This window comes from Tinamus guttatus, unplaced genomic scaffold (genome assembly GCF_059628265.1).
Source record: "Tinamus guttatus ecotype Peru unplaced genomic scaffold, ASM5962826v1 Tinamus_guttatus_pri_ptg000035l, whole genome shotgun sequence".
NCBI classification, from domain to species: Eukaryota; Metazoa; Chordata; class Aves; order Tinamiformes; family Tinamidae; genus Tinamus; species Tinamus guttatus.
This window is the reverse complement of record NW_028288569.1, coordinates 7,345,677-7,369,615: the sequence shown is the minus strand read 5'-3', so window position 1 is coordinate 7,369,615 and position 23,939 is coordinate 7,345,677. Positions and strand designations below refer to the sequence as shown.

At 40.2% G+C, this 23,939-nt stretch overlaps 1 protein-coding gene across 1 annotated transcript; it reads left to right on the top strand.

Moving 5' to 3' along the window:
* Positions 1-328: 328 nt before the first annotated feature.
* ADGRG7 (adhesion G protein-coupled receptor G7) lies at positions 329-20,290 on the top strand. Its single transcript, XM_010214962.2, has 16 exons — positions 329-440; positions 2,801-2,908; positions 3,960-4,091; positions 4,408-4,517; positions 6,496-6,651; positions 7,129-7,220; positions 7,856-7,974; positions 8,059-8,172; positions 10,053-10,213; positions 11,637-11,786; positions 12,629-12,741; positions 14,970-15,334; positions 16,776-16,857; positions 17,859-18,020; positions 19,005-19,161; positions 20,066-20,290. The coding sequence occupies exons 1-16, from the start codon at positions 329-331 to the stop codon at positions 20,288-20,290; spliced, it is 2,358 nt and encodes a 785-aa protein (XP_010213264.2).
* The last annotated feature ends 3,649 nt before the right edge of the window (positions 20,291-23,939 follow it).

Below are 23,939 nucleotides of genomic sequence, written 5' to 3'. Positions count from 1 at the left end.
AGTTGTGTTGCGCACGCAGAGACTGGGCTCAGACCCTCAGGCCCTGGTCATGTTTTGAGTATTAATGTAGCCAGGGCTCTGCTCTGCACCATTGCCCTGTAGCACATAGGAGACATGAGACTTAATGCTTTGAAAAGTGGAAGGTTTTATCAGGTGGAAAAAAAATACAGAAATTATCGTGATTTACTTCTCTAGTGAAACTTATTTTTAAAGGAACAGAAGAGGTTAAAGTTCTAGCAGCAGATAGGAAGTTAATGGCTTATCCGTCACAAGGATATCAAAGTATAAAACCATTTTATGACAGAGCAGACTCTGCCTGCCCCACAACATGCCTCTGCTCCGCTGGAACAGAAGGGTACTAGTTGGGCTCACCTGCTGTGCAGTGACCGTGACCCTTTGGACATTGTGTATTTGGCAGCTTGTTACCAGGTTCAAGACAGGTAACAAATATAATTTTGTTCCATTTGAGCTCTATTTGAGCTCCTTGGGATTTTGTCTTTTCCTTCTTTTTCTTCTACTTTTTTAAACAAGATTACAGGTAGACCCCTCAGGGCCTAAGGCTTCTTTGGTAGAAAAATCCTTCCTCTCACACCAATGTTTAAAGTCCTACAAATTATGTATTTTGTTGGAAAACAGAATAGACTGACACTCAGGCTCTAGAGTATTTTCCTTGTAATGTGTTTCACTATACATGACTCCTCTGATACGTCTTTAGAGAAATGTCTGGGATGTTTCTCACACTTCTGGTTGGGATTCAAATTACTTATCAAAAACATAACTAAATGTCAAGCTAGTTGGATAAATTATGTCTTGAAGGGTAAATATTTAGCTCTGCAGGGTAAATATTTAGTATATACCTATATTTAGTATAGTATATATGCAGGACCTATTCAATGTTTTATTATATTATGGAAAACTGTTGATAAAATATAGGAGATATATGTGTGTGGTTTGCATATTATATACCTGAATGGCAGAATTGTAAGAGCTTTATGTGCACAAGCTTGGAGCAGAAAACTTGATGGGATTTCTTCTCAGCAAAATACTTGATGCATTGACATGATACAAGACATACATATGAACTCCAACTCAAAATTCATAGAAAGAATCAGATGTTTCTTGGCACTCTTCAAGTAGGAGGTTGAATACGATCAGGGGCTTTGAAGTCCTGGGAGATGCCCACATGAGGAAACGTGAGGATATATTGACTTGATTTATCAGAAGTTGATGGGGAGGGAACATAACTAAGCATGAGAAATGGCACATAAGTAAACACTAGCTGTTTAGCTTATGTCAGTAATAGCCTACCTCTGTGAATATAAGAATGTGCCTTGAACTCTGTTTTCTTTATGGTCCTAAATCCCATCAAAATGGCAGTTACATCTCCATGTAGTTGTTGCCGATGCCTGTGTTTTCTGCAAGTGCAGGCCCTCACAGTTTGTTAATAACATCAATGCTTGGATCTTTTGGTTTCTACCTCACAGCATTGTGCTTTTCTGCCTTCTTGCTTTAAAATGGGGTGATTCACATCTGGAGCGTCTATCCCAATTTTATTTATTTTTATTTATTTTCACTTTTCCATTTTCTTATACTTGTTTTGCTGTTCCCCCGTTATAGCCATTCCCTGCAGCTGCCTAGGTTGGGCCACCACGATCTCAATTGCTTCATGAGACATTTCCTCCCTTTTTTTGTAAGGTTTCCAGCGGCGAGACAACGTGTCTGGAAAAGCCGGTGGCAAATGGAGACATCACCTGGCTGCGCGTGGACGTTTGTTATTCCACAGCCCTCTTAGACATCTGGCTGTCACGTAGCCGAGACAGCCCGAAATACGAATGCCGAATAGCAACAACATGAGCAAAAGCAGAGCAGCACCTGCCAAGATCAGCCTTAGCCCAGCCACGTGGCACAGCCCCTGCAGCTTGCAATAGACTTCCAGTTACATATTCCCGTGAGGCAGTGGGAAGTTAGGCACTCGGCATCAGCACATGTGCTCTTGACAGCACTGTTTACTTTTTAATCTTCTGGCTTCTCTCTTTTTGCCAGAGTCTGAAAACACAGGCACTGTCAGGCCTAACTGCAGCCTTCAGCTTCAGTTTACTCTATCATTTCAAGGCATAAATTACACCCAATCTGCAGATATGCAATGTCCACCATGAATCTTATGGTGAGGGATTGTAGACTCCATACTTTCAGCTAGGGACAGGTTAGATGATAAATCCAGAGGAAGCCTTATGCCCTAGGGATCCTCCAGGTCCCATCTCCCAGAGCTCGAGGTTCACCAGCCCATTGGCACCTATCCTGGAGTGTGAAGAGAAGCTACAGCTGGTACTGGGCATGGGTTTTTAATCTCCTTTATCCTCTAACACCTGTCTGAAACTGGAATATCTCTGTGGGAAGGTGGGATTATCCACCTGCCTGTCATCAGTCTAGGTCCCTCAGTGCTGGGTAATCTGTGGCCCCCTTTTGCTTTGTAGCTCCCTCTAAAGCCTGTGAGAAGGAAATGGGACTTCTTATGAGTTTCACCACATAAGCCTTTTGCAGACTAGAGTCCCACGCCACCACTCCTGCAATGCAAAACAAATTTTTGAAAGCTTTGATCCCACACTCAAGCCGATTTGTGGGAGAGGGAAGAAGGGGCTAGTGATTTAGCCCATGGGTTAAATTGTGGATCTCAGATTGGAAAACTTTTTAACTGAGCCTCCAGGTAAATCACCATCCCATTTACTCCGATCCTTCAGGAAATTAATATATGCATAGTTATTAGCACACACTTTTTTCTTCTGTTTCTATATTTACACAGAAACGACAGGATCCGTGTCACCTCCGTGCTCTTGCCTCAACGATGGCATCTGCCAAGACGGGGCCTGTGTTTGCCCGGAGGAGTGGGTGGGCCCGCTCTGCGAGCTGGGTCAGTACAAGCACCGTAGCATGTGCAGCTGATGCCATTTCTGTGAATCCTGCTTTGCAGGGGGCTCCCGTGTGTCTCCCCTCTCCTTAGACCTGCTCCGGAGGGCTGGGTGCGCAAGCACTGGTGTGCTGCTACTTGCTTCTACCCTACACGCTTCTAGATGAGACCGAGTGCTTTGTCTGCTTCTGTCGTTCCCTCAAGCGAGTAGTGTGTCTGGGAAAGACATTATGAGTTTCAACTGACCGTGGCCTGTTTCTAGCCAGTTTGGCCTTTACTTGAATTCCTCTGTTTGAACATCTTGAAAATGTGATCGAGACCTCAGGGGCTACCTCAGGTTTGGCCAGGGTTAAAGGGACTCAGCTAAGGATCCTGCAGGATAATGCCCATCCTCAGCTCCCTCTGTCCTCGGTGCTGGTTTCAGATGAGTCAAGTTTCTTGTGCCTGGCCGGTTTGACCCCATTTCAGGGCATCGAAAGCTTGAGTAATGGGAAAGATAAAAGCTAGATCTTGAACGTGTGCTCAGGTATGGATGCATACACGCCCATGCATTAATGTAGCAATTTATTCTGTTTTTTGTCCGTCAGAAGGAAGCCAGCATCACCACCAAACTATTCACATCTATGGGTCTAGATGGGACTCATGTAAGAGTGCTGAAAAACTCGGCTGATGTTGCTGTAGGATTACTGTGTGTCACCTGTGAAAGACCACAGTGATCAGGGGAGGTCATAGATAACTAAAAAAGGGCCGACACTGTGCCTAACTTCAAGAAAAACAAGGAGGAGAGGAGGACCAGGAAAATTGTAAGGTGGTCAGGCTCAACTCAGGCCCTGGAAATGTCACAGAGCACATTCTCTTAGAGTCTATTTCCAAGCATGATAAGGAGAAGAAAATACTCAGGAACAGTCCTGATAACGTTTTTTTTTTTCAAACCCAGCATTTGTAACACAGCAAATGACGCTGATGTTATTATAGAATAGTGTGACATGAGCTATGTTTTGCTTTTGAAAATTGCTCCACTTGATCAGGATAAATGCTCTTTCCTTCTGTGCAGTTAATTTCTGTGAAGCCAGTGTTTACACCGAAAGCACTGCTGGAGGCCTTTTAAAAAACTTTACCTTTCCACGGATTGTAGTGGGCAGATACAGCCATTCTGCGGAAAAATGTGAACCTGACACTGTGAATGGTATGTATTTCTTTCCGTTCTCTTTTCCTTATCCAAAGTAAATATAAGGTTTGAGAAAGACATCTGATGATTACATCAGGAGATGCGAGGTCCCTGCTTAAGACCAGAACAGCATATATATATATACACACGCATATATGTTTATAATACATCTAAAAAGAACAACTGTTAATCAGTTAAATAACTGATGGTCAGTCACCTGTAATGCTGACACACATGTGGATAACACTGGTTACCAGGGTGTCATGTCCCAGTGTGCAGGTCATTTAGGTCTTCTGTGCTAAATTCAGATCTTTTTGCTTTTATGAAATTACAGGCAACCGTTCAATAGCAATCCGGATGTGCACCAGGGTGGGAACAATTCCTACTTTACAACGCCCCCATATTCTGAATTGCTATGAAAATCTGGACTCTCTAGCATCGCAGGTAATCTTAAGTTCCATCTCGACATACTGTTTAAACAGTGGCTGTCATCCTGCAGCATCAAATGAAAGAAAGAAAAAAAAATCATTATGTAACTGAGGCAGCACTTACCGTATGTGGTGTTTTTCTGTTTAGGGATGGTAAGCTATCCACACTACTTAAAACTTTGCATCAAGAAAAATTAACCACCGAAGCCTTCTCAGCAGCACTGGGACAAGGCTGGCATGAGGAACAAAGTGAGGGTAACGCCAATGTGTCAGGCAGGGTTAGGAGCAAAACCTTTCCGTTCCAGACTGTGATTAGTTAACCAAGGATGAGACACTTTTGTTCCTCTGGAATTCAAAGGCAAAATCTCTTGTGTGAACTTCAAGCTCTTCCTGATAAAACCCAGAAGTTACTCAGCCGTCGCTCTAAGGCTTCGCTCTGCAGCCTCTGTGAAACCTGCAGGGCTGTGTGTGGTTAACCCAGGGCAGATAGGGATGGTTCCTCATCTTCCAGTTCTGCTCTTTTGCTCCTTAGCATTAGTCCCTATTAAAAAAATAAAGAAACATAAAACCACTGCAGCCCTTTTAAGTAAGGAGCAGAGCTGATTCCTCTGAGTGCTTTTTTCTTTTTCTGCTTTTTTTTCTGCATGAATATTGTCACCTTCAACCCGACATTTCACCTTTTTTTAAGATAAGTCAAGATCAAGGCTATACTTCCCCAGTATAGAGCCTTCACTAAATATACCAAAAGCATTTAGTTGAAAATTCATTTGCTGCTACTAGATATTTTTTGTTTGTTATAATTTTTGATGTTGTACTGCCATCTAGTGAACTCGATTCTTACAAAGGTGAGTATTGGGATATCTGAGGAAAATGCCTATATGCTAGTAATCAAGAATGTGCACCTTTAGAAGAATTTTGTTCCTGTGAGTACAAATATGTACTCAGAAAACAAGGTGAGGCCACAAGTCAGAAATTAGACTAGTGAACCCAGGTGCTGACAATGCACTGCATCTTCATGGGGCACATACAGATGTTTTCCAGTCAAATCATACAACTCCAGTTACGATAACTGCAAAACTCTTTCCTCTCTACACAACACATTCACCTTTCCTGTCACTCAGAGATTTCAAAACACTTCATTTGCTAATGACTGAATTAATCTTGATTTTGATATTTTCCCAATATTAACAATTTGGGAAGAATTCAGTTGTTTAAGCTATCCATTGAGTGTATCAGTGGATTAGAAAACAGCTTTGTTCATCTCCATAACATCTCATCTTTAGCAAATTTTCTTTAAGTGTTTCTGTTACTTAGCTATTCCTTCATGTCACATAGAGATAACTCCTCATCATTTTATTTTTTGTGTTTGAGTTCTTAAAATATTGCACACATATATGCTGTACCCATTAAGTGATAACTGCACCCATCCAGAGCTTCTACCAGTTATCCTCTCTGCCTCCAGCACTTGAATATTTCATTTCTGTTTTCTACAATTTGACACTATACACAGTGTATGGAAGGGAGACTAATATTCCCAGTGCAGTCTGTGAACACTGTACTAAAAAGAGCTAATTTATTCCGTATAATATTTCTTAATTACTCTAATGGCTTTTCAACAAAGTAGTGCTGCTTTCTTCAGGGATAGTGAATGGCCTCCTGAAGCTTAGAGATCCAGAAGTGCAGTCAAGACAAGTAGGCTGAGGCGACATCTTACAGCTGCCTAGGGGGAAGGCAGGGTCTTCTCCACGGTGCACGGGTTTGCCATGAGAGGCAATGGGTACAAGCTGCAACTTGGGAAATCTCAATTAGATAAGGAAAAAATTGTCATCTTCCAATGGCTCTTCCAATACAACAAGTAGTCCTCCAAGCAAACTCTGTTTGCTTCATGTGGACTGCAACAGTTTAGATGACCAGTTTCCTCTCTAATTTGATTTTATGTGAGAGTATTATGAAGTTGTCAACTGTTTTTCATTTTCTTGACAATTTTCTAAAAGGTTGAAACTGCAGACTTCAGCAACATTTCAGCTATTGCAAGTAGCACTCAGATCCTCACTTCCATGCCAGACCAACTGACCACACAGAGTATTTCGACTGCTGCTAATATTGCAGTGAACATCTTGAGAAAGCCAAATATTTCAACAGACTCTCAGGTGAGTCTTTACTAAGATTAAAGTAAGATTTTTACAACTTTGTGATTTGGCTATTGATTCTGCCCTCCACTCCGCAAGCAGAAGGAACACTCTTCAAAGCAGTTCCTGTTAACTTTACCTAATAACGTAGCAAAATGCATTCATTTGGTGGTAAGATGAGTTATTCAATAGTGGACCTGAGTGCATATTTGTGGAATCACAGCTGTTTCCATTCACCTCTCTTGCTTTGTGTATATGTGAAATTCTACTGCTATCATTGTTTGCTGTTCATCATTTAATCTTTACTTTCTAAATTAATAAAATCAAGGTATTATAAACTCATTGGCTCAAAGTTTGTATTCTCTCAAATGACATCTTCTACTTCGTTTATTCCAGTGTGATTATGGGGTCTTACCATGCTGAATCACTGTGTAGAACTTGAGATCATTTATTGAATTCGTTATTGAATATTAACTTTTTTTTTTTTGCTCGTCTCAGGTATCTGCATCAGTAATGGCTACAGTGAGTCAACTCCTGGATGCCAATGAAACAGAATTTAACCACAATAATCTCAGTGACGTTACAGCAAGGTAACATTAGATTTTACCTTTTTTAATAAATGTAGTAAACTGCATTTGACTTTCCATTTCAATATAGAAGTGGTTCACAAATCAGCCAAAAAGTTTTCGGTCTCCATCTCCCAGGGAAAAATTCTACTTTGGAAGAAAAAGAGGAGGATAGGGAATGAGAAGTGGGGGCTTCTGGAGTTAGGTCTCTGCTTGCTCATCAAATGGCTCCAACCATTTGCTGAAATCATTTAATGTAGCATGCCACTGCCTGCGGACATGTTATAGTTTACAGGCTGGTCCCACTTGCCTGCTGGGACACTGGGAGAACACAGTATGTATAAAAACACATGCAGCATTTTCATTTCATTTCAGAGAGTGAGAAGTACTATTAGGGCAAATGGAAGGAGAAAGCTATAACATACTCTCTCCATGAAGAATTCTGTGTGCTTACCGTATTTGTTAGAAGAAATTTCCCACTTAGCTCACCTTCCCACCAGTGAGCTATTACGATTTCACAATATGTGAGATTTCACTATATCCCTGTCCCAGCTGCAGTTTAGACCAAATTCTGCTACTGAGGATGCCAAAAATAATGTTTCTGGGGACCTCAGGTGCAGCAGAAAGAGTGTTTTTTCTTACTCTCTATTTCACGGCAGCCTCACAAGAACAATGGAAGAATTTTCCTTGACCAGTAACATCACTCAGTCCAACATTGCCATCCAGTCAGTCCCACTGAAGTTAAACTCAGCTAGCATTCTGTTTTCTGCACAGAAAGGTAAGCTTGTGGATCTTGTTGGATTTAAGTGGACAACATGCTATGTACCATAAATTCTGATGTATCCGCTAATAATTCTTGTAGATACAGAATTGGGATATTTACTGTCAACAAAACTGGAAGTACAACAGAATGTCCCTGGTCTTAGTGAAGATCTCAATACTGAAGTTCAGATACTGTTGAACATTATGAATAATAGTAAGTCCTTTCCTTTACTGAGAACTGGAATGGGGAAAATCTTTGAATGAATATTGTCTAAAGAAAAATTCTGAGCAAATATAAAGAATTACATGTTGTTTTTTAATGCATGCTGGTGTCGTATGATGAGGCAAGAAATGTACATATCCACTGAACTGGATTACCTTATTTATAGATTAATACTTGTATGTGTGTAACATGGCCCAAAAGCCTTTGGCCTTTGAGAATCTTTCACTTCTTTTTTTTTTTTTTTTTTTGTTCAGAATATAATGACTCTTGAGCTATGTCTCTGTGGGATTACTATCAAAAGCTACTGCATATATGCTTTCCCTGAAATCCAAGGATGTCACCCATTTCTTGGCAAATTGCCGCTGATTTTCCTTCTCTGCAGACTGTGAAGGTGGCCGTGCTGTGTCTGCTGCAGCAAGGCTCGCCAGTCACACACCCAGTCACCACACAGCTTTGGCTCTCTCCTGTGGCTGGTGCCACTAAACCACCAGGAGCTGCAGAAATGCCTGTGTAGTTGGTAGCACTGTTGTTAAAATTGTCTGGTACTTCTTTTAAGACTCTGCTTTTGCTGGCCTACACTTTAATTGTGAAGGCTGAAATTTTCCCTATTTGTCTTCAGGTAAATTATCTTTGAAACTTTCAGGCCCAATGTCTCAATGCAAAACAAATGCTGGTGAACTTATTTTACAAAAACCTGAAATGCAGCCTTTTGTTGTGGAGCAGGGTCTTGAATGCTGGACTGGATGCGCCTTTTTGCTAGCCACTGATCTTGTGTTGTTTCTTTGAAAATTCTTTCAAACCCACAGAGTCTCACCAAATGCTTAGTTCACAGTTGCGAGTTATACCGGCTTTCTTTCCTGCATGTCCAGTTTTGTCCCTGGTGCCTGATTTGCTAAGTGCTAATTATGCACAGCTGCAACTACAGTCCCAGGGAGCCGAGCTTTGATCGAGTGCATTTCCATTAAAAATGGTAGGAATTTCATCCTGGGTACCTGAAAAGAGCAGTCTTGTCCTTAAACTCTTTGTATAGCACCATAATAGCACTAAACCATCATTACTGACGGCATATAAATGCTTAGTGTTGGTTCTGTAGACTGTTACAGATGATAATCCTGTGGAAAAACAGTGTGATCATGTAATTATAGTCTTTACTATAAAGCCTCCATGTCATAACTCTTTCTTCATGAGAGACAGATTGAATACACAGCTTGTCTTTTCAAGAAACAGATGTATTCAAATGCACAACTGGAACATTTTGCTGGTATAAATTTACTGTACTCAAGCTCTCTTGATGAAAAGTGAAAATACCAAAGTAAAACCAAGAATACAATTAGTTATTTAAATCAGGATTTTTGTTTCCTGCTTTAAGCCACAATTAAGACTAGTGATTTAAATCACTTAAAAAAAATCTCTAGCTCGGTAAAACAGTGCCACAAAAGAAACAAAGCCCAGCAGTGGGGTCCAAAAAGGAGGAGCTCAGTCAGCATCTTTGAACCTCTGAGTTCCCAGTAACTTGGTCCCGCTGTTACTGTTTCTTCTTTGGTGCTATTAAAATCCTGGACATATGGAACTTGTGTACATATCTGGATATGGGATATTATTTTCCTCTCACTGCCAGAGCTTTTTTCTTGAGGAATTACAAGAGGAGAAATGATTATTTTAACACTCCACCTCAGCAAAAAAAGAAGAAGATGAATGTTTTGAGATTAATGGGAAAAGAAGCTCCTTGCTAGATTTTAAATGGACTCTAAAGAAATATCTAAAAAAAATCTGCTGTAAATCCTGCATGTGTGAAGTAGTATGATGTAGGCTGCTTGGAAGGCACCAGCTCCTCTGACATCCGTACCTACTTTTGTGTTTGCCTAGCGAAGGTGCGTCAGACAGCGGAAGAGCGGGTTTTGTCCTGTATCAAAACAGCAAATTCTTCAAGTCGAGGATTTATAAGAGCCATGGTAGTTTTTCTAAACGAATTGTCTCTGGCAACATTGATGGTGGAAGAACCAGTGGCGTTGAACTAGCCTTTAGCCCAAAGGTAATTTCTCACAAGAACGACCAGAGGTTGACCTAGTCCTACTGCCAGTCTTCAATATTTGTACAAAGAGACTCAAGCAGGGAGGTATCTTTGGTATGACCCCTTGATTTCTGGCAGTGAGCAGCTTGGGGAGCGTGAGGGGTGCTTACATGACCTTGAAAGTCAAAAAGCACATTTCGATAATGTTGCTTAGAAAATATTTTTCAACTTGTGTATTTAACATCTGGTATTATCATTTCTGTACTAATAAGCAAGGAATTTTGCAAGCAAAACTGTATTTTGTAAAAAGTGATAGCTATGCTCGAGTAGCTTTGCTCAAAATCAAGAATGAAAAGAGACAGGTATCTGGAAAACAATTTTTCTTTTCAGGAGACTCTTGACAGTTTGGGAAACAAGCAAAAGATTACAGGAATGCCGGAGACCAACAAGTTAAGCCTCCTGGGGAGCATTAATTTTTCATACTGTCTCTTAACTCCCTCTTTCCTTAAAATCAATGTGCATTTTACTTTTGCTTCTTCCCCCTGGGAATTTATTTCAGATGTTACTGTTTTTTTTTCAGAAAATGTCCTATGTGAGTCTCCACTTGCCTGTAATAGATGAATTTTGAGATGAGATATGTTGGTTTTTTTAGCATGTTTCTTCAGAAAACGATATCTGAATTCTTACAGTGCTTAACTCACTTGACAGAGATATTTAGGCCCAAACGTGTGCATGTGACAGACTAATAATCATCCTGAAGGATCTATGCAATTGAGTGATCTGAGAAAGGAGAGTTATTTGCATGGCTATCACTGAAATAAGCCTATAATTAATTTATTTATTCCTATTTTTAGCTATAATTTTTTAACTGAGCTACCTACTATTGCAGATAATAGGGCTTTCCCTATTAATGTGCACATTTTATAGGGTTTGTTGCTTTTTAAAATGCAGCTCTAATTGCAATTGCCTACAGAAGTTTATTGTGAAAAAAGCAGCGTGCAGCTTGATACAACTGTGCTAGCAAAGCCGTGCTGGAGGAGGGAATGGGATGGTTCACAGACTTGGCTCTGGATTTTGCAACTGTTTGCTTTCCAGTTCCACTTTGGCTCCAGTTGGCAGTAATTTAATGCTATTAGTATCTGAAAACTGATGTTTGGCTTATGTAAAATTTATCTGGCACTCGTTGAGTGCCTAGTGGACATGCCATAATTATCTGAGTAATTCAAAAAGACTGACAACTTTGAGAGTGGACCTGCAACGTAAGCTCACAAAGCCAAAATATGCCATTACTAATATTCTTCACAAACTTTACTGGAATTGCCATAAACTCTTTAGTAGGTTCAGCTCCCCTTTCGGAGGATACCTAGCAGTACCTGCTGCTTACTGCTGCACATCTGTTTATGCTTCTTCAACCACGCTTTCTCCTTGTAATCCCAATCCGCAGTACAACACATCGGAGCTCCAGCTGCGTGATCATGCCTGTGTCTTTTGGGACTATGCCATCAATGACTGGAGTACCATAGGCTGTACAAAAGGAAGAGACCAATTCTTGAGATGCAAGTGCAACCACACGACTAATTTTGCTGTCCTGATGGTAGGGCACCGTTCCTTCTTGAACAGTATTAACCTGGGTTTATTTTTCTTTCCAATTGTGCTTTGATTTATAAGACCAGAATACCAATAGAAGATCTTTGCTGTGCATTCACAGAGCTAGAAGACGCAGTCATTTAAGACAACCCCTGTGACATTTCCTTATGTTCTCTTATGGCTTTTCAGATGACCTAGGTGAGAGCTGGTAAACGGGACAAAACTGGGACATGCAGGAGTTCCCCAGGATGCTGAAAGTTCTGTTTTTTTCTGACACAAATTGTAGCTAAACCCACCCAACCTTGCACCCCAGCAGTGAGGAAGTGCTCACACAACTCATTCCCCTTGCTCAGCTGTGGTAGCCTCTGGCACTGCACCTAAATTGCTGCAGCTGGTTGTTAAATTAATGTGTGCCTAAAACCAAAAGTGCCCTGAGACCAACAATATAGTGACTAGTGCCTGGATTAGCTCAGCTCAGCTCAGCTATCTATGTGGCACTAATTGAGTAAACGACTCAAAGCACTCAGCACCATTTACTTATATGTTTATAAAAAGTAATTACTCTGTAAATATGAAGTCTGCTATCATTTTGCTTTATATACTTCCCTCTTGTGCACAACTATTTAGGAATGACTGCCTCTCTGACATTTATTTTTCTGTATGCATGTATTTCTTCTCTACATGAAGCCTTCCCTTCCTTCCAGAATATTTCTGTGTTGTCTAAAAATTTTGGCAATGGCAAGTGACAGTTATAAATTTACAAAAACATTTTCATTTCAATGTGCAACTTCAATTTTAGAAGGAGAACTACCTCTGCTCATCTTATAACTGATATGAATTGTTTTCTAGACCTTCCAGATCAAATATAAATATGCAAAGCCTTTGGAGTACATCTCTTACATTGGTATTGGATTGTCCATAGCTGGTCTGGTCATTACGATGTTGTTTCAAATCTTCACTAGGTAAGAGTGAAGATGTCAAACTGTAAATATTTTATGCTGTTAAAATATCTTGCTCTTGTATAAAAACTTTTATCTAGTTTAAGAGGAAAACAGAGAACGTAGAAATGTTATGGATTAGTGAGTAATATGAAAAAAATGAGTTAATCAAGGAGTGTAGTTTGAAGAGTAAGTGTGGCTTGTTAAGAAAAGTTAAGTGGTGTCTCAGTCATGTGGCTCGCCTGGATTTAACATTTCTGTGTTATTTTATATTTTATATTTATTTATATATTTAATTTTAGATTCTCTGATATTTATATTCTCTGATTATTAGCTGAGAAATCCACATTAAAAGAACATCAAATTTGAAAAGACGTGATGTTACAGGATAACCGAGAGCCCAATTTGCTAAAAGACCAGGTCTTTCATAAGAAACTCTTGATATCCAAAGCACCCCACAAAAAATATTCCTTTCTGATTATGCATGTTAAGGCCTCCTGTGAAGCATGTTTTTCCCAGTGAGGCACACATTCTATTTAACTTTCGATGCACGTACCAGTCCTAAGACCCGTGTAATGGAGAATAGCCTAGTCTGACAGCAAAGCCCACTACCACGTGCTCTGCAGGCTGCGCTACCATTCCCGGAGCGATTAGCTCCTGGCCAGCAGCAATCTTGCAGAGAGCAGTGCTCAGGCGTCTCCGCAGACAAAGGGCTGCTCTTGGGTAGGAGTTCTGGTTTCGCCAAGGTAGCTTCAGGTAGGTTCCTCACGTGGTAATTCAGGGAATGAAACTGCTGTGTGAATACTTGGTCAGCATTGCTGTCCTCTTCCCCAGGAGATTTTATTCCTGGCTTGGGAAGATAATGCATGGCTCATAAATATGCTTACCACTGCCTGCTTAACTTTGCTGCTCTACGAATAACAATATTTGATAGCATTTTCTCCCTGGTAGCACTTTTAGGCCGGACAATGGGCTCCATCAGAGCCTGTGTGTGTGACTCCACAGTCCCACTGCTTTCCAGCAGGCATTCCAGGAATGTGCAAAGCAAAACGATGGCTCCGGAGTGTACAGGAGCCTAGGAGCGGTTGTGCTGGGTCAGACTGAACATCCACCTAGTCAGTACAATGAGCAGTTTATTAAAAACAGATGCCTAGAAAAAGCATGACACTAGGGTTTTTTAATTTATAAAAGTACCATCAATCTAATTTACTTTTTGTTTTCCTCTGTGCTCTGTACCCTAGTATTACCATGTCCCATCAGTTATATTTTTTCTAGACAGTTACCAATATGCCTGTCGCACTGGTGTCTTCATTTAAAGATAGCCTTTCCAGGTCCCTGTCTTGTTTATTAAAGTTTTAGCATTCAGATAGAAGCAAGTGTATCATTCTTTAGATCCTCCTTTTGCTATCCTATTTAAATATTGCTCTGTTTCCGTTCCCCATTTGATAGTTTCTATAGTCAGTCCTATATATACTTCCTTGCCTGAGAGCAATGAGATGGCATTTATAAAATGTCCCTCCGTAACAGCTGATTTCAAAGCATCGTAATTAAAAGTAAATATTTATCTACATTGTTTGCGTTACCATTTTATTGCAAAACACTTCAAATACGATTATAGCAAACTTCCTTGACAGACATGCCCGTAACTCATGGTATCATGTGGCTCACAGATGCTCATTTGAATGGGGAGCAAAGTCATGCCACAGAGTTGCGGCTACTGTAGATGAATGCAAGCTTCTCTTCTTGTTTGCACTTGTGTAGATTTGAAGTAATTCCCTCAAGGTCAATGCATGGGCATTTACACTTGCAGGAGCTTCCAGGCTTTGTCTGTCAAATGCATTTATAAGACAGAATTTGGAAGTGGAGGATTATTCTCTTGTACCTCAAAGAGTGTTTGGAAAGAGTTTTCTCGTGCTATTTCACCTCTCAGCACTGAATAAAAAGATTTTAAAAACTGCAGGGAGGAAAAAAGAAAACGCATCCCAAATGCTGTTGGAAAGGGCATAGTCTCAAAGGTGCTAAATATTCTCTGCAGTAGTTGAATAAGACACTATTGACAAATTCATTAAATTGGGTAGAAATCTGAAACATCATAGAGTTCTACAGAAAGTTACAGCTTTATTTTTATTCTGTATTAAAGATGACATGCCCTAGCTTGCTTTGTCTAACATGCAAGTGAAGTTCAGAAAATGAGGAAGTATGTTATAACTTCTTATTTTGCTTTGTTTTTCCTCCCAAATGTATTCCCCCAGGAAAACTCGGAAGTCCTCCATAACGTGGATGTTGGTGAGTCTCTGCTTCTCTATGCTCACTTTTAACATCCTCTTCATCTCTGGAATTGAGAACCGAAATGCCAGGATCTACGGCAGTGATACCACCAGATACGACCAGCAGTATCAGGCTTATGATACCACTGATAACACGTTGCTCACGTCGGATTTGGTAGATCCTCCTGCAGACCCTTGGTGTACAGCCGTGGCCGTCCTACTGCATTACTTCTTGTTGGCAACATTTCTGTGGACAGCACTCAATGCTGCACAGTTGTATTTACTGCTGCTTAGAGCCATGCAGCCCCTTCCTGGACGCTTCATTGTAACCATGTCAGTAGTTGGATGGGGTAAGATTTAAAGTCACTTACACAGCAATCTCATACCAAAGTATCAGTCCACAGTGCACTCGGGTTAGCGGGATGTGTGTAAAAGTATTAGACCAGTAGATAGCAACTATAATCAGTGTTCTGAGCTAGCTGCTACGGTTTAATAAGTAATCTCCAGTTACTGCTTACACTACTGGTATCATCTGAGTTTGTTGTCACTGTCCTGATGTGGCACAAAAATCAATAGCTTGTTCTTCAGCTCAGCAACACTGGACTGTGGCAGGCAGGAGAAATTTCTCAATAATCACAGCATTCAACCTGCTGTTTCTATCAACTGGAGAAAAAAAAATCTCAGATACAGTGATTTCATATGGAAAGTAAAACTATTCTCTGGCACTTTTGATCTCAGCCAGAGCCTTGTGCACATCCAGAAGCTAGAAATGACTTACATTATTTGTTACATTATTTATTAATAAGCAATGAGCATGTCCTTAAGACTTTATAGCAATTAGCAGCTACATTGTAAGCTGAGAGGGAATTACTCGGGGAAATACAGAATGCAGTGTTCAGTAGGTAAGGTAAAAATCCCAGCTTCCTTCAAGACATTCTTCTAATACAGTATACAGGGACCTTTGGCCGCTTTAGGCCACTATGTATTCAACTTTTGTGGTACGTTGTTTCTGATGGCATCTACAAAGCTGTTTTAGATTCCAATGATTTTACTGTTATGTCTTGCATTTGGGTGGGGATACAGGCTATAGCCTATAGCCTATACAGGATATAGTTCTGCTATAACTTTAAGGCTTCAGAGTGCACATGCAAGCCAGAAAATGCCCAGTGAAAGCTGCCTTGCTAAATGATACTCTGCTCTGTGGCGAACACTGCACGACAACCCAGCATTAGGATCTCCACTGTGTCTTGGGATTCATCGCACATGTGCAAAATAGCATGTTTCTGAGGCACTGCATTTCAGACCTGGGGAGCAGAGCAAACACTGGGTAGTCTGGAAGATCTGTGGTAGGGCTGAAGAAGTTCCCTTCTTCAGAACAGGAGCCGCCCTTGAGGAGCACATTCTTAAATTAGTTTTTTCACTCATGCTAAATTGGTTTTCCCCTGCAGACAAGGGAGTAGGCTTGCATGGCTGCGATAAGTGAGCACAGAAAAGAGCTGGCTCTGTTACCAGAAGTCATCTCTGGAAGCTGTGTTGAAGCTCTTGAAAGGCAAAAACTGCACAAGGCATAGACACGAGCTGTCCTCACATAAACACTGCTCACAACAGCCAGTCCTGCCTTTTCCTCTAGGCTATGGTGCAGATGAAACATAGGTCTTAAAATGTCTGGATTTTAGGAGACAAGTAGCTATTTCGGCAGAAGGGGATAAGGTATGCAACTGAACATTATTATGTATTGTATGTATTTATGCAACTGAACAATAAGTTGCTGGTCTCTCTCTTCGTAATTAGGAATCCCTGCTATGGTTGTTGCAATAACATTTGGAGTTACTTATAGAGAAGGAAATGCATTAAACTATCGACAGGAAGAATTGTAAGTAAATAAATTATTAGGATACTTGGTATCCCATACCTTTTATGCTGACTTATTACTAATGCCATTCTACATTTATTGCCTTTACCAAAAAAAAAAAAAAAAACCAACCCTCTTCACTCAAACTCAACTTCCACTATAAGAAACTGCAGGTTTTCCTCACTAAGGATTTAGGACACTAAATCACACACATGTCTTGAATGCCCCTGTAAGCTCCCTTGTGGCTTTAAATGGAGATTGGGAGTGCTCATGGCTTAGCTGAAACTCGAGATACATTTAAGTGCATGACTATATTTCAATACTGAAGCTTAGTCATCCTATTTACTGTAAAGCTTTCTGGCCAACATAACTGATATCCCTAATAAATGTATGCATTTGGTATCTGCCCTCCACTGAGTGCCAGCATCCCGAAGCAGGCTATGTTACTCTTGCAGTGTACCTTAGTGGTAGCGGGTGGTATAAAACAGAGGTGGGCTTCATCTGAAATAAATGCAAACATGAGTCCCTTTCCCCGTGGTGGTTACCTCATGATGTTGATTTAGAGGGAGGGCTTACCGAGATTATTTTTCAATCACAAAAAAAAAAAAAAAGAAAAAGAAAAAAAAAAGAAAGAATTATTGCTGGGTAACCTCATCTGCCTAAAGTTTTCCCCATTTTTTTTTCAGCCTTTTCCCACTAGGTCATCTCTAATATTCTTTAGCTCTGTTATCATATGTGCACTAAAGATAACCTTGCACGTGCTGGCCAGATACCTATGTGGATAGTTATGTTCCACTCATTACACTCCCCTACGCAGTTTGCCTCATAAATTGCTTCGCACTCTACAGAGAAAGGCATGACCGAATGCCCCTCAGCTCTCAGAGGATGGTTGCCTTCCAGAGATAGGCTAAGAAGATCTAGAAATCCCTTCAGGATGGGAAGTGATATATTATTTTTGTGTTCTGATTTTCTGTTCTGTTGTGCCTAACAAATCTTTTGAAATACCCTCTCTCTATATTTAGTTGCTGGCTTGCAGCCCTGGATGAAAATCACAATTTCAGCATGGAAAAGCCTATGTTGTGGTCATTCCTACTGCCAGTAGCTCTCATACTACTGTTCAACTTTATCATCTTCATCAACATCACAGTCTCCGTGATATGGAGGGATAACAAGAATCTGACAAGGTGAGCTGGCATAGAGCTCCTCAGCACTTTCAGAATAATTCTTCACTCTCTTGCCATGTCACTCTCATGTCATCTTTGCCAGGAACTATGATTTTTGACAAACTCTTTTGTATGTATCCTTAAAGCATTCAGAGAATTCATTCCTCTTCTGCAGTGGGTCAGATTGTGTCCATTTGCACTTCAGTGCCGGCTTTCGCTGCCTTTATTTTTTTTTTAATGTTGTAGAGGTGCTCAGCTTGACTTCAATAAAGTTTATCGCCAAGGTAAATCAACGTAATTGAGAGCAGAGCTGAGTCTAGTCAAATGAGGATTATGGATCTCTGCACATCTACTTATCAGGCCAGTTCTCTGGATTTAAAGCAGATTTATTTGCTTGATTTCACATACACACTCAGTGCATTGTCACAGACTCTGCAGTGACATTTGTGTTAACTTAGAAGCTTTAGTTTTTACCTAATAGAACTGATATGTGCAGGAAAACTTTGCATATGTTTTTCATTTCTTTTATATATAGTTTTCGGGCTTGGAGCAAACCAAAATGCTTTCTCCCTGACTCCTTTCAGAGTGAGGAGAAACTGAATGTCCAATCTGCATTGCTAGCTGATTCTTATATTAAAAACTGAAGACATTTTGATTAAATTTCTTCATTTTCTAAAAACTTACGATAGCTAATACATTCATTCTTGCTGCTTCCTGTTTCCTTGGCAAATCTTATTTTTGAAGTTGTTGAAGTTATTTTTGAAGTTGTTGATATGTTCCAGACGCATATTGTAAAGACAGATAATTCAGAAAAGTTTGAACAGATTTCTCTTTCAGGATTTCCTCTGCTGATGGTGCTTCAAACAAATGTAGGAAGGCATATATTCTCAACTCACCTGAACAAAAACTATTTGGGATACAACCTTTAATAAATAAAATAACATGTTTAAAGCTCAGTAAGATAGTAGATGGTATGGAGAAAGATTTTTTGTTTGTTTGTTCTAGGAATAAAAAGGATTCATTCATGAAAAGGGTGATAAGCACTATCTCTATAGTTGTAGTGCTTGGAATCACCTGGACAGTAGGCTACCTGATGCTAATAAACCAAGAGGAAACAAGTCTCATTTTCAGCTATGTGTTCTGCATTTTGAATGGTACTCAGGTAAATATTTCATTATTCTGAGACTAATAATTGAGATACTGGGAAAAAGTCTGTCCAATTTATTTGTCCAATATCTTGGGAATTTGTTGGAAAAGGGTTAAACAAATTTGGAATTTTTGTTCAGAAAGGGATCCTATCATTCTTGCTTGTCACCCATAAAATTCTCAACATCTGAATCAATGTGGTATATCTTATTTCAAGGTCACCATTGAAAAGATCTTATTTTGGGGGGCGGCTACTCCTATGAAAATGATATGCAAAGTGATATTCAGAGTGAGTATCAGGAAAAAAACTGCTCCATCAACTATGGAATTCAGAAAAGTAAGAGCTTCACGGCTTGAGAAGAACTTCCCTTATCCCCAGATCTTAAGGTGTTTACTATCTGCTTCATTTACTGAAAACTGAGGTCCTTAACCAATGGGGATTAGCTCGGGTATATGGATTATACCCCATGATATCAGACTGCAATCCTGAACATACATAGAACACAGATCCAACTATCTAAAACCCTGAGCGCTATTTTTTTACCCAGGATGATTAATATTTGAAATGGGAACCTAGAAGAAGTGGTATGGAAATTCAGAAGTCCCACTTTTCCTCTGTGTGTGGCTGTCTGATGATGGTAAGGCACCACTTCATTTACTGCTCAGGGCAGTTCCTAAATTTATCCCTCTTGGTGGAGGGTAGTGACACCCTTCTGAGAGATGCTAGCTAAGCCAGTGCAGTGTGCAAGTCATACACGTACAGCGTAGTTCTATGGGATAATTTTCCCATTGAAATTACTAGATGCATTTCAAGGTATTAACTTCATTGTTATGGAATACTATTTTTCAAGTCAAATCATACTGACTTTTTTTTTTTTTATCGGTAAAATCTTAACTCTGGGCTTTCATTCACTCCACAGGGACTTCAGATTTGCATTCTGTACACTTTCAGATCGCCAATCTTCAAGAAAAAGGTTTCTGAAGTGTTTCCTGTTTTGTCAATGCCAGAGATACCAGTGTATCTGCATTCAAAAATTTACTATGTTTCAAGAGCACACCTTGCAAAACATTCAAAGGAAACTTTCAGACCATCCAGAACGGTTTCAGAAGATATTTCCTTGTCTACCTTATCTAACTGCAGTTAGAAATCTGTAAAGACGTGAAATACGGATGTGTATTTTTTCAATGTTTGTCCTGCATATGTATCACAAGCGTCTTCAATGTTCCAATTCCTACAGCAAGGAGATAGAATTAGCTCAGAAGACAAGGAGTCTTACGCAGGGGCATGTACTAGCAAGACTGTATGAGCGCTTAGCAGCAGTGGGAGATCCTCTTGGCACTGTCTGCATTGCACGCTGCTGAGCCAGGTCTTGAGGACGTTGTAGTTTTACAGTGTAGATGTGCAGAAGTTGGTCTGTTTATACCTGTCTTGTTTCTCAGGCTTGTAAAACATGTTTACCTGGCCCCTGTAATGTAGTTCTTCCTTTCATAAGAAAACTCTGATTTAATTAGAAACTAAAAGGTAAATCAGCTAACAGTCCTCATTTGCTCTGGGTTCAACTTCTGCTTACTACCCACTTTCCTTATATCCTGGCCTTACCATCGCCTTTACAAAAGGAAATCTGGATCTTAAGGTTGTCTTTTAAACTCCCCAGCTAAAACTTCTTCAGGATAAATTGCAATTGAATGAAAACATGAGAAGAAAAAAGAAAGTTAGACTTGAGTAAGCAGCCTAGGAAAGGCATTTGTCGTAACTGTGTAACTCAGCTCAGTCGGCCCAGCATTAGCCTGTCCGTTAGCATGGTCTTTTTGGAGATAGATGAGTTTTTCCAGAATACCAACTACAGTACTTCAGTTAGAGCCCTCTGCCTCACTGCCTTCGGATGAACCTTTCTTTGTCTCTGTCTTTGGCTTTCTTGGGAGCTAGGGAGAAGAGAGACTTGTCTTGGGCATTAGACATTGTTTTTTAAATTTAGGCTATGAATCAATATTAAAAAAAATCTGTTCTCAGTCCATCATTTATTAATGTAATACAGTATGGAGAAGGTGAAAGCAGTGTTGAAGGCAGCAGGAGAAGAGTTTCTGGATGTTGAAGTGATGAATAAGAAGCAACAGCAGAGCATCATGATGGAAGGAAGCGCTAGGTGGTGGCTTGAGCACAAAGTGTGAAGACCAAGTAGCTCTTCTTGCTTTGTGTCTTCAAGCAAATCTCTGAGACCCAATGTGGTTGGTTCCTGTCTAAAAAAAATGGGAATAATTCCACTGACCCATCTCGTTTGCTCCTATACGAGAAAAAAGGCCAAGAAATTTAGACAGGTAATATTTTAAAAACATCTTTCATTCCATATGCTGAACAAATATACTTGTATAATGAGCCATCTCCAGTTCTAGTAAAACGAGAACCTCATGTTGAAGTTTAAACAAAAGTCTGTTTTAAGAAGCATGGTCAGATTTCTCTCTCTCTCTTTTTTTTTTTCCTGAAAATGAATGTGGTGTATTTTGAAAATTTGTAAGGTGCTCCAAATAAAGTCATGGACTTGATCCTATGTGACGGCTGAATGTTTGGGGCTAGCATCTCTGAATACCCTGGGCATCATAAGTGAGACTTTCTGAATGTCTTCATGAACTTGTTTCCAGAAGATCCATAAGTTTTCTGCTCTATGCAGCAGAAGAAAATGTCTTCTAAAATTCACGACCCTCCAGAAAGAGCAGTTATATTAGACACAAGGCTGAAGTTAGTCACCACTGCTTCAGGTAATGGCAGAGAATGTCAGTAAAAATTGCAAAGGTAATTTTCCATAATTTGTGGTGATTAATGTTTTGGGCATGCTTTTTTGTTGTGCTTTTTTTTTGTTTGTTTGTTTTTATGCAATATCCATTTTTATTTGCAAATTATGTCTATAATTCTTGTCTTTGACAATTCCTTTGATTTTACTGAGGAAGTTTCTAGTTTCTATTTTTGATAATTTTTTTCACAAAGAAGGAAGTATTGTATAAGGCTCCTGCCTAATTTTGAACACAAAATCTTTGAAATCTTTATATACCAAAAGCAAGTTTTTTTTTAAAAAAAAAAAGGAGAATTGGGAGAATTCATACAATATTGAAACATCCTGTCATCCTGTCTCTATGTATTTGAGATGTTAAAAAGCCTTTATAGTGAACACCGAGCATATCTGACCTAAAAGAAAACATTTTCACTTTCAAAGAAAATGGAAAATATCAGTTTCTGTGAGCTTTGCAACGAGAGAATCCTAATTTCAAGAACGATCCTTCTTCAGATTACATGCCTAGCACTGTAAGAATGAGAGTTCAGCTCTTATCTACACGTGGAACATATTGATCTTAATACGGCAGTGAACTTTGTTATTCTTTGTGATATGTGGACTTTAAGGATCATGGAATTTCTTGCCAACATATTGGAAGTTCTGCTTGAATAAAGAAGTGGCTTGAAGAAACACTGAATCATCAGTCCAAAGGTATGAATTATGAGACGCAGAACCAATGTAACTGATGGAAAAATCCTTTTTTTAGACCTATACATTTAGGAAAAAAAAAGTAGTTTTTACCTTTGGAAATGCCAAAATTGTTTCTAAATACTTTATAGCAATTAGCAAAGGAAGCCTCCTTAACTGATCCCTTCCTCCTATAAAAAATAATTAGAATTAAAACATATCCATCTCTTTTCTCCTGTTTCCATTTCTGTGTAATGTCTGCTCATTGCTAGTTGGAGTTACGGCTTTTCATTCTTGTGCCGTCAGAAATGGAAAGTTGTATGAACTTTGCTTTTTCAGGCCACTAAACAAGGTGTCTATTTGGAAGCTTATTTTTTTTTGTTGGTTGAACTGACATCTAACACAAGGAGTCAAGTAATTACAGTTAGGCTTTACCTAGACCTGCATAGGTATTTATGTCATTTGTATGAACACATGTAACTTTGCATCTAAAAATGAAGAAAGGCAAAAGAAACCCCAAATGCCCTGGATCAAATAACAAGGAAATCTAGTTCTGGCAGTTGAGAAGTAAAGTGAAATTTGTTTTTTGAGCCCGAGGAGTCACTCACATCCTTATCAGTGAAAACTCTGGAAATCAGATTTATTATTATTATTATTTTTATTTTTGGATGTGTGGGTCTCCTTGCTAAGTAGACTAGCTGATAAAGGAAGGTTGGAGGGTGGGGGAGTTAATAGAGGCAAGCTATGTGAGCAAACACCCCTGTCAGGCCCATGAATACTGGCAGATGAAGCAGGCAAACAGGCTCTCTCTGTGGGCGGCTGTGTGTGGCAAGGGGTGTGTAATTTCATCACAGCTTTTTCATCCCAGGGTCACCTACTCAACGACCAAGCAAGCTTCCATTTTCAAACAGCTCCCCTTCCACACTATGGCTGTAAAAAAAAAGAATAAAAATCATGTAACACAGCTCGAGCCACATCTCTTGTCTTTTTGGAAAAGCTGGACAACCACCTAGGAGCCATGAGAAAGGGTTTATATATATGCAGCAGTGAACGTCACCCACATGACTACCCTTTGCCGTTTTGTGCCCCGAGACCTGGCCAGCTTAAAAGAAAAAATAAACAAAAATTAGCTGTGAGAAGAGCCAGGCAGTCGCTCCTTCCCCCACCACAGCGCCAACGGCCGCCGCCCGCCCCAACGGCCGCCGCGCGGCCACGCAGCCCCCAGCCGCGCCAGGACCCCGCCCCCCGCCCGGCCGGTGACGCGCGCGCCGCCACACGCCCCGCCCCCCCCGCCGCGCATGCGCGCTGCGGCGCAGGCTGGGGCTGGGGGGCCCGGCGCGCG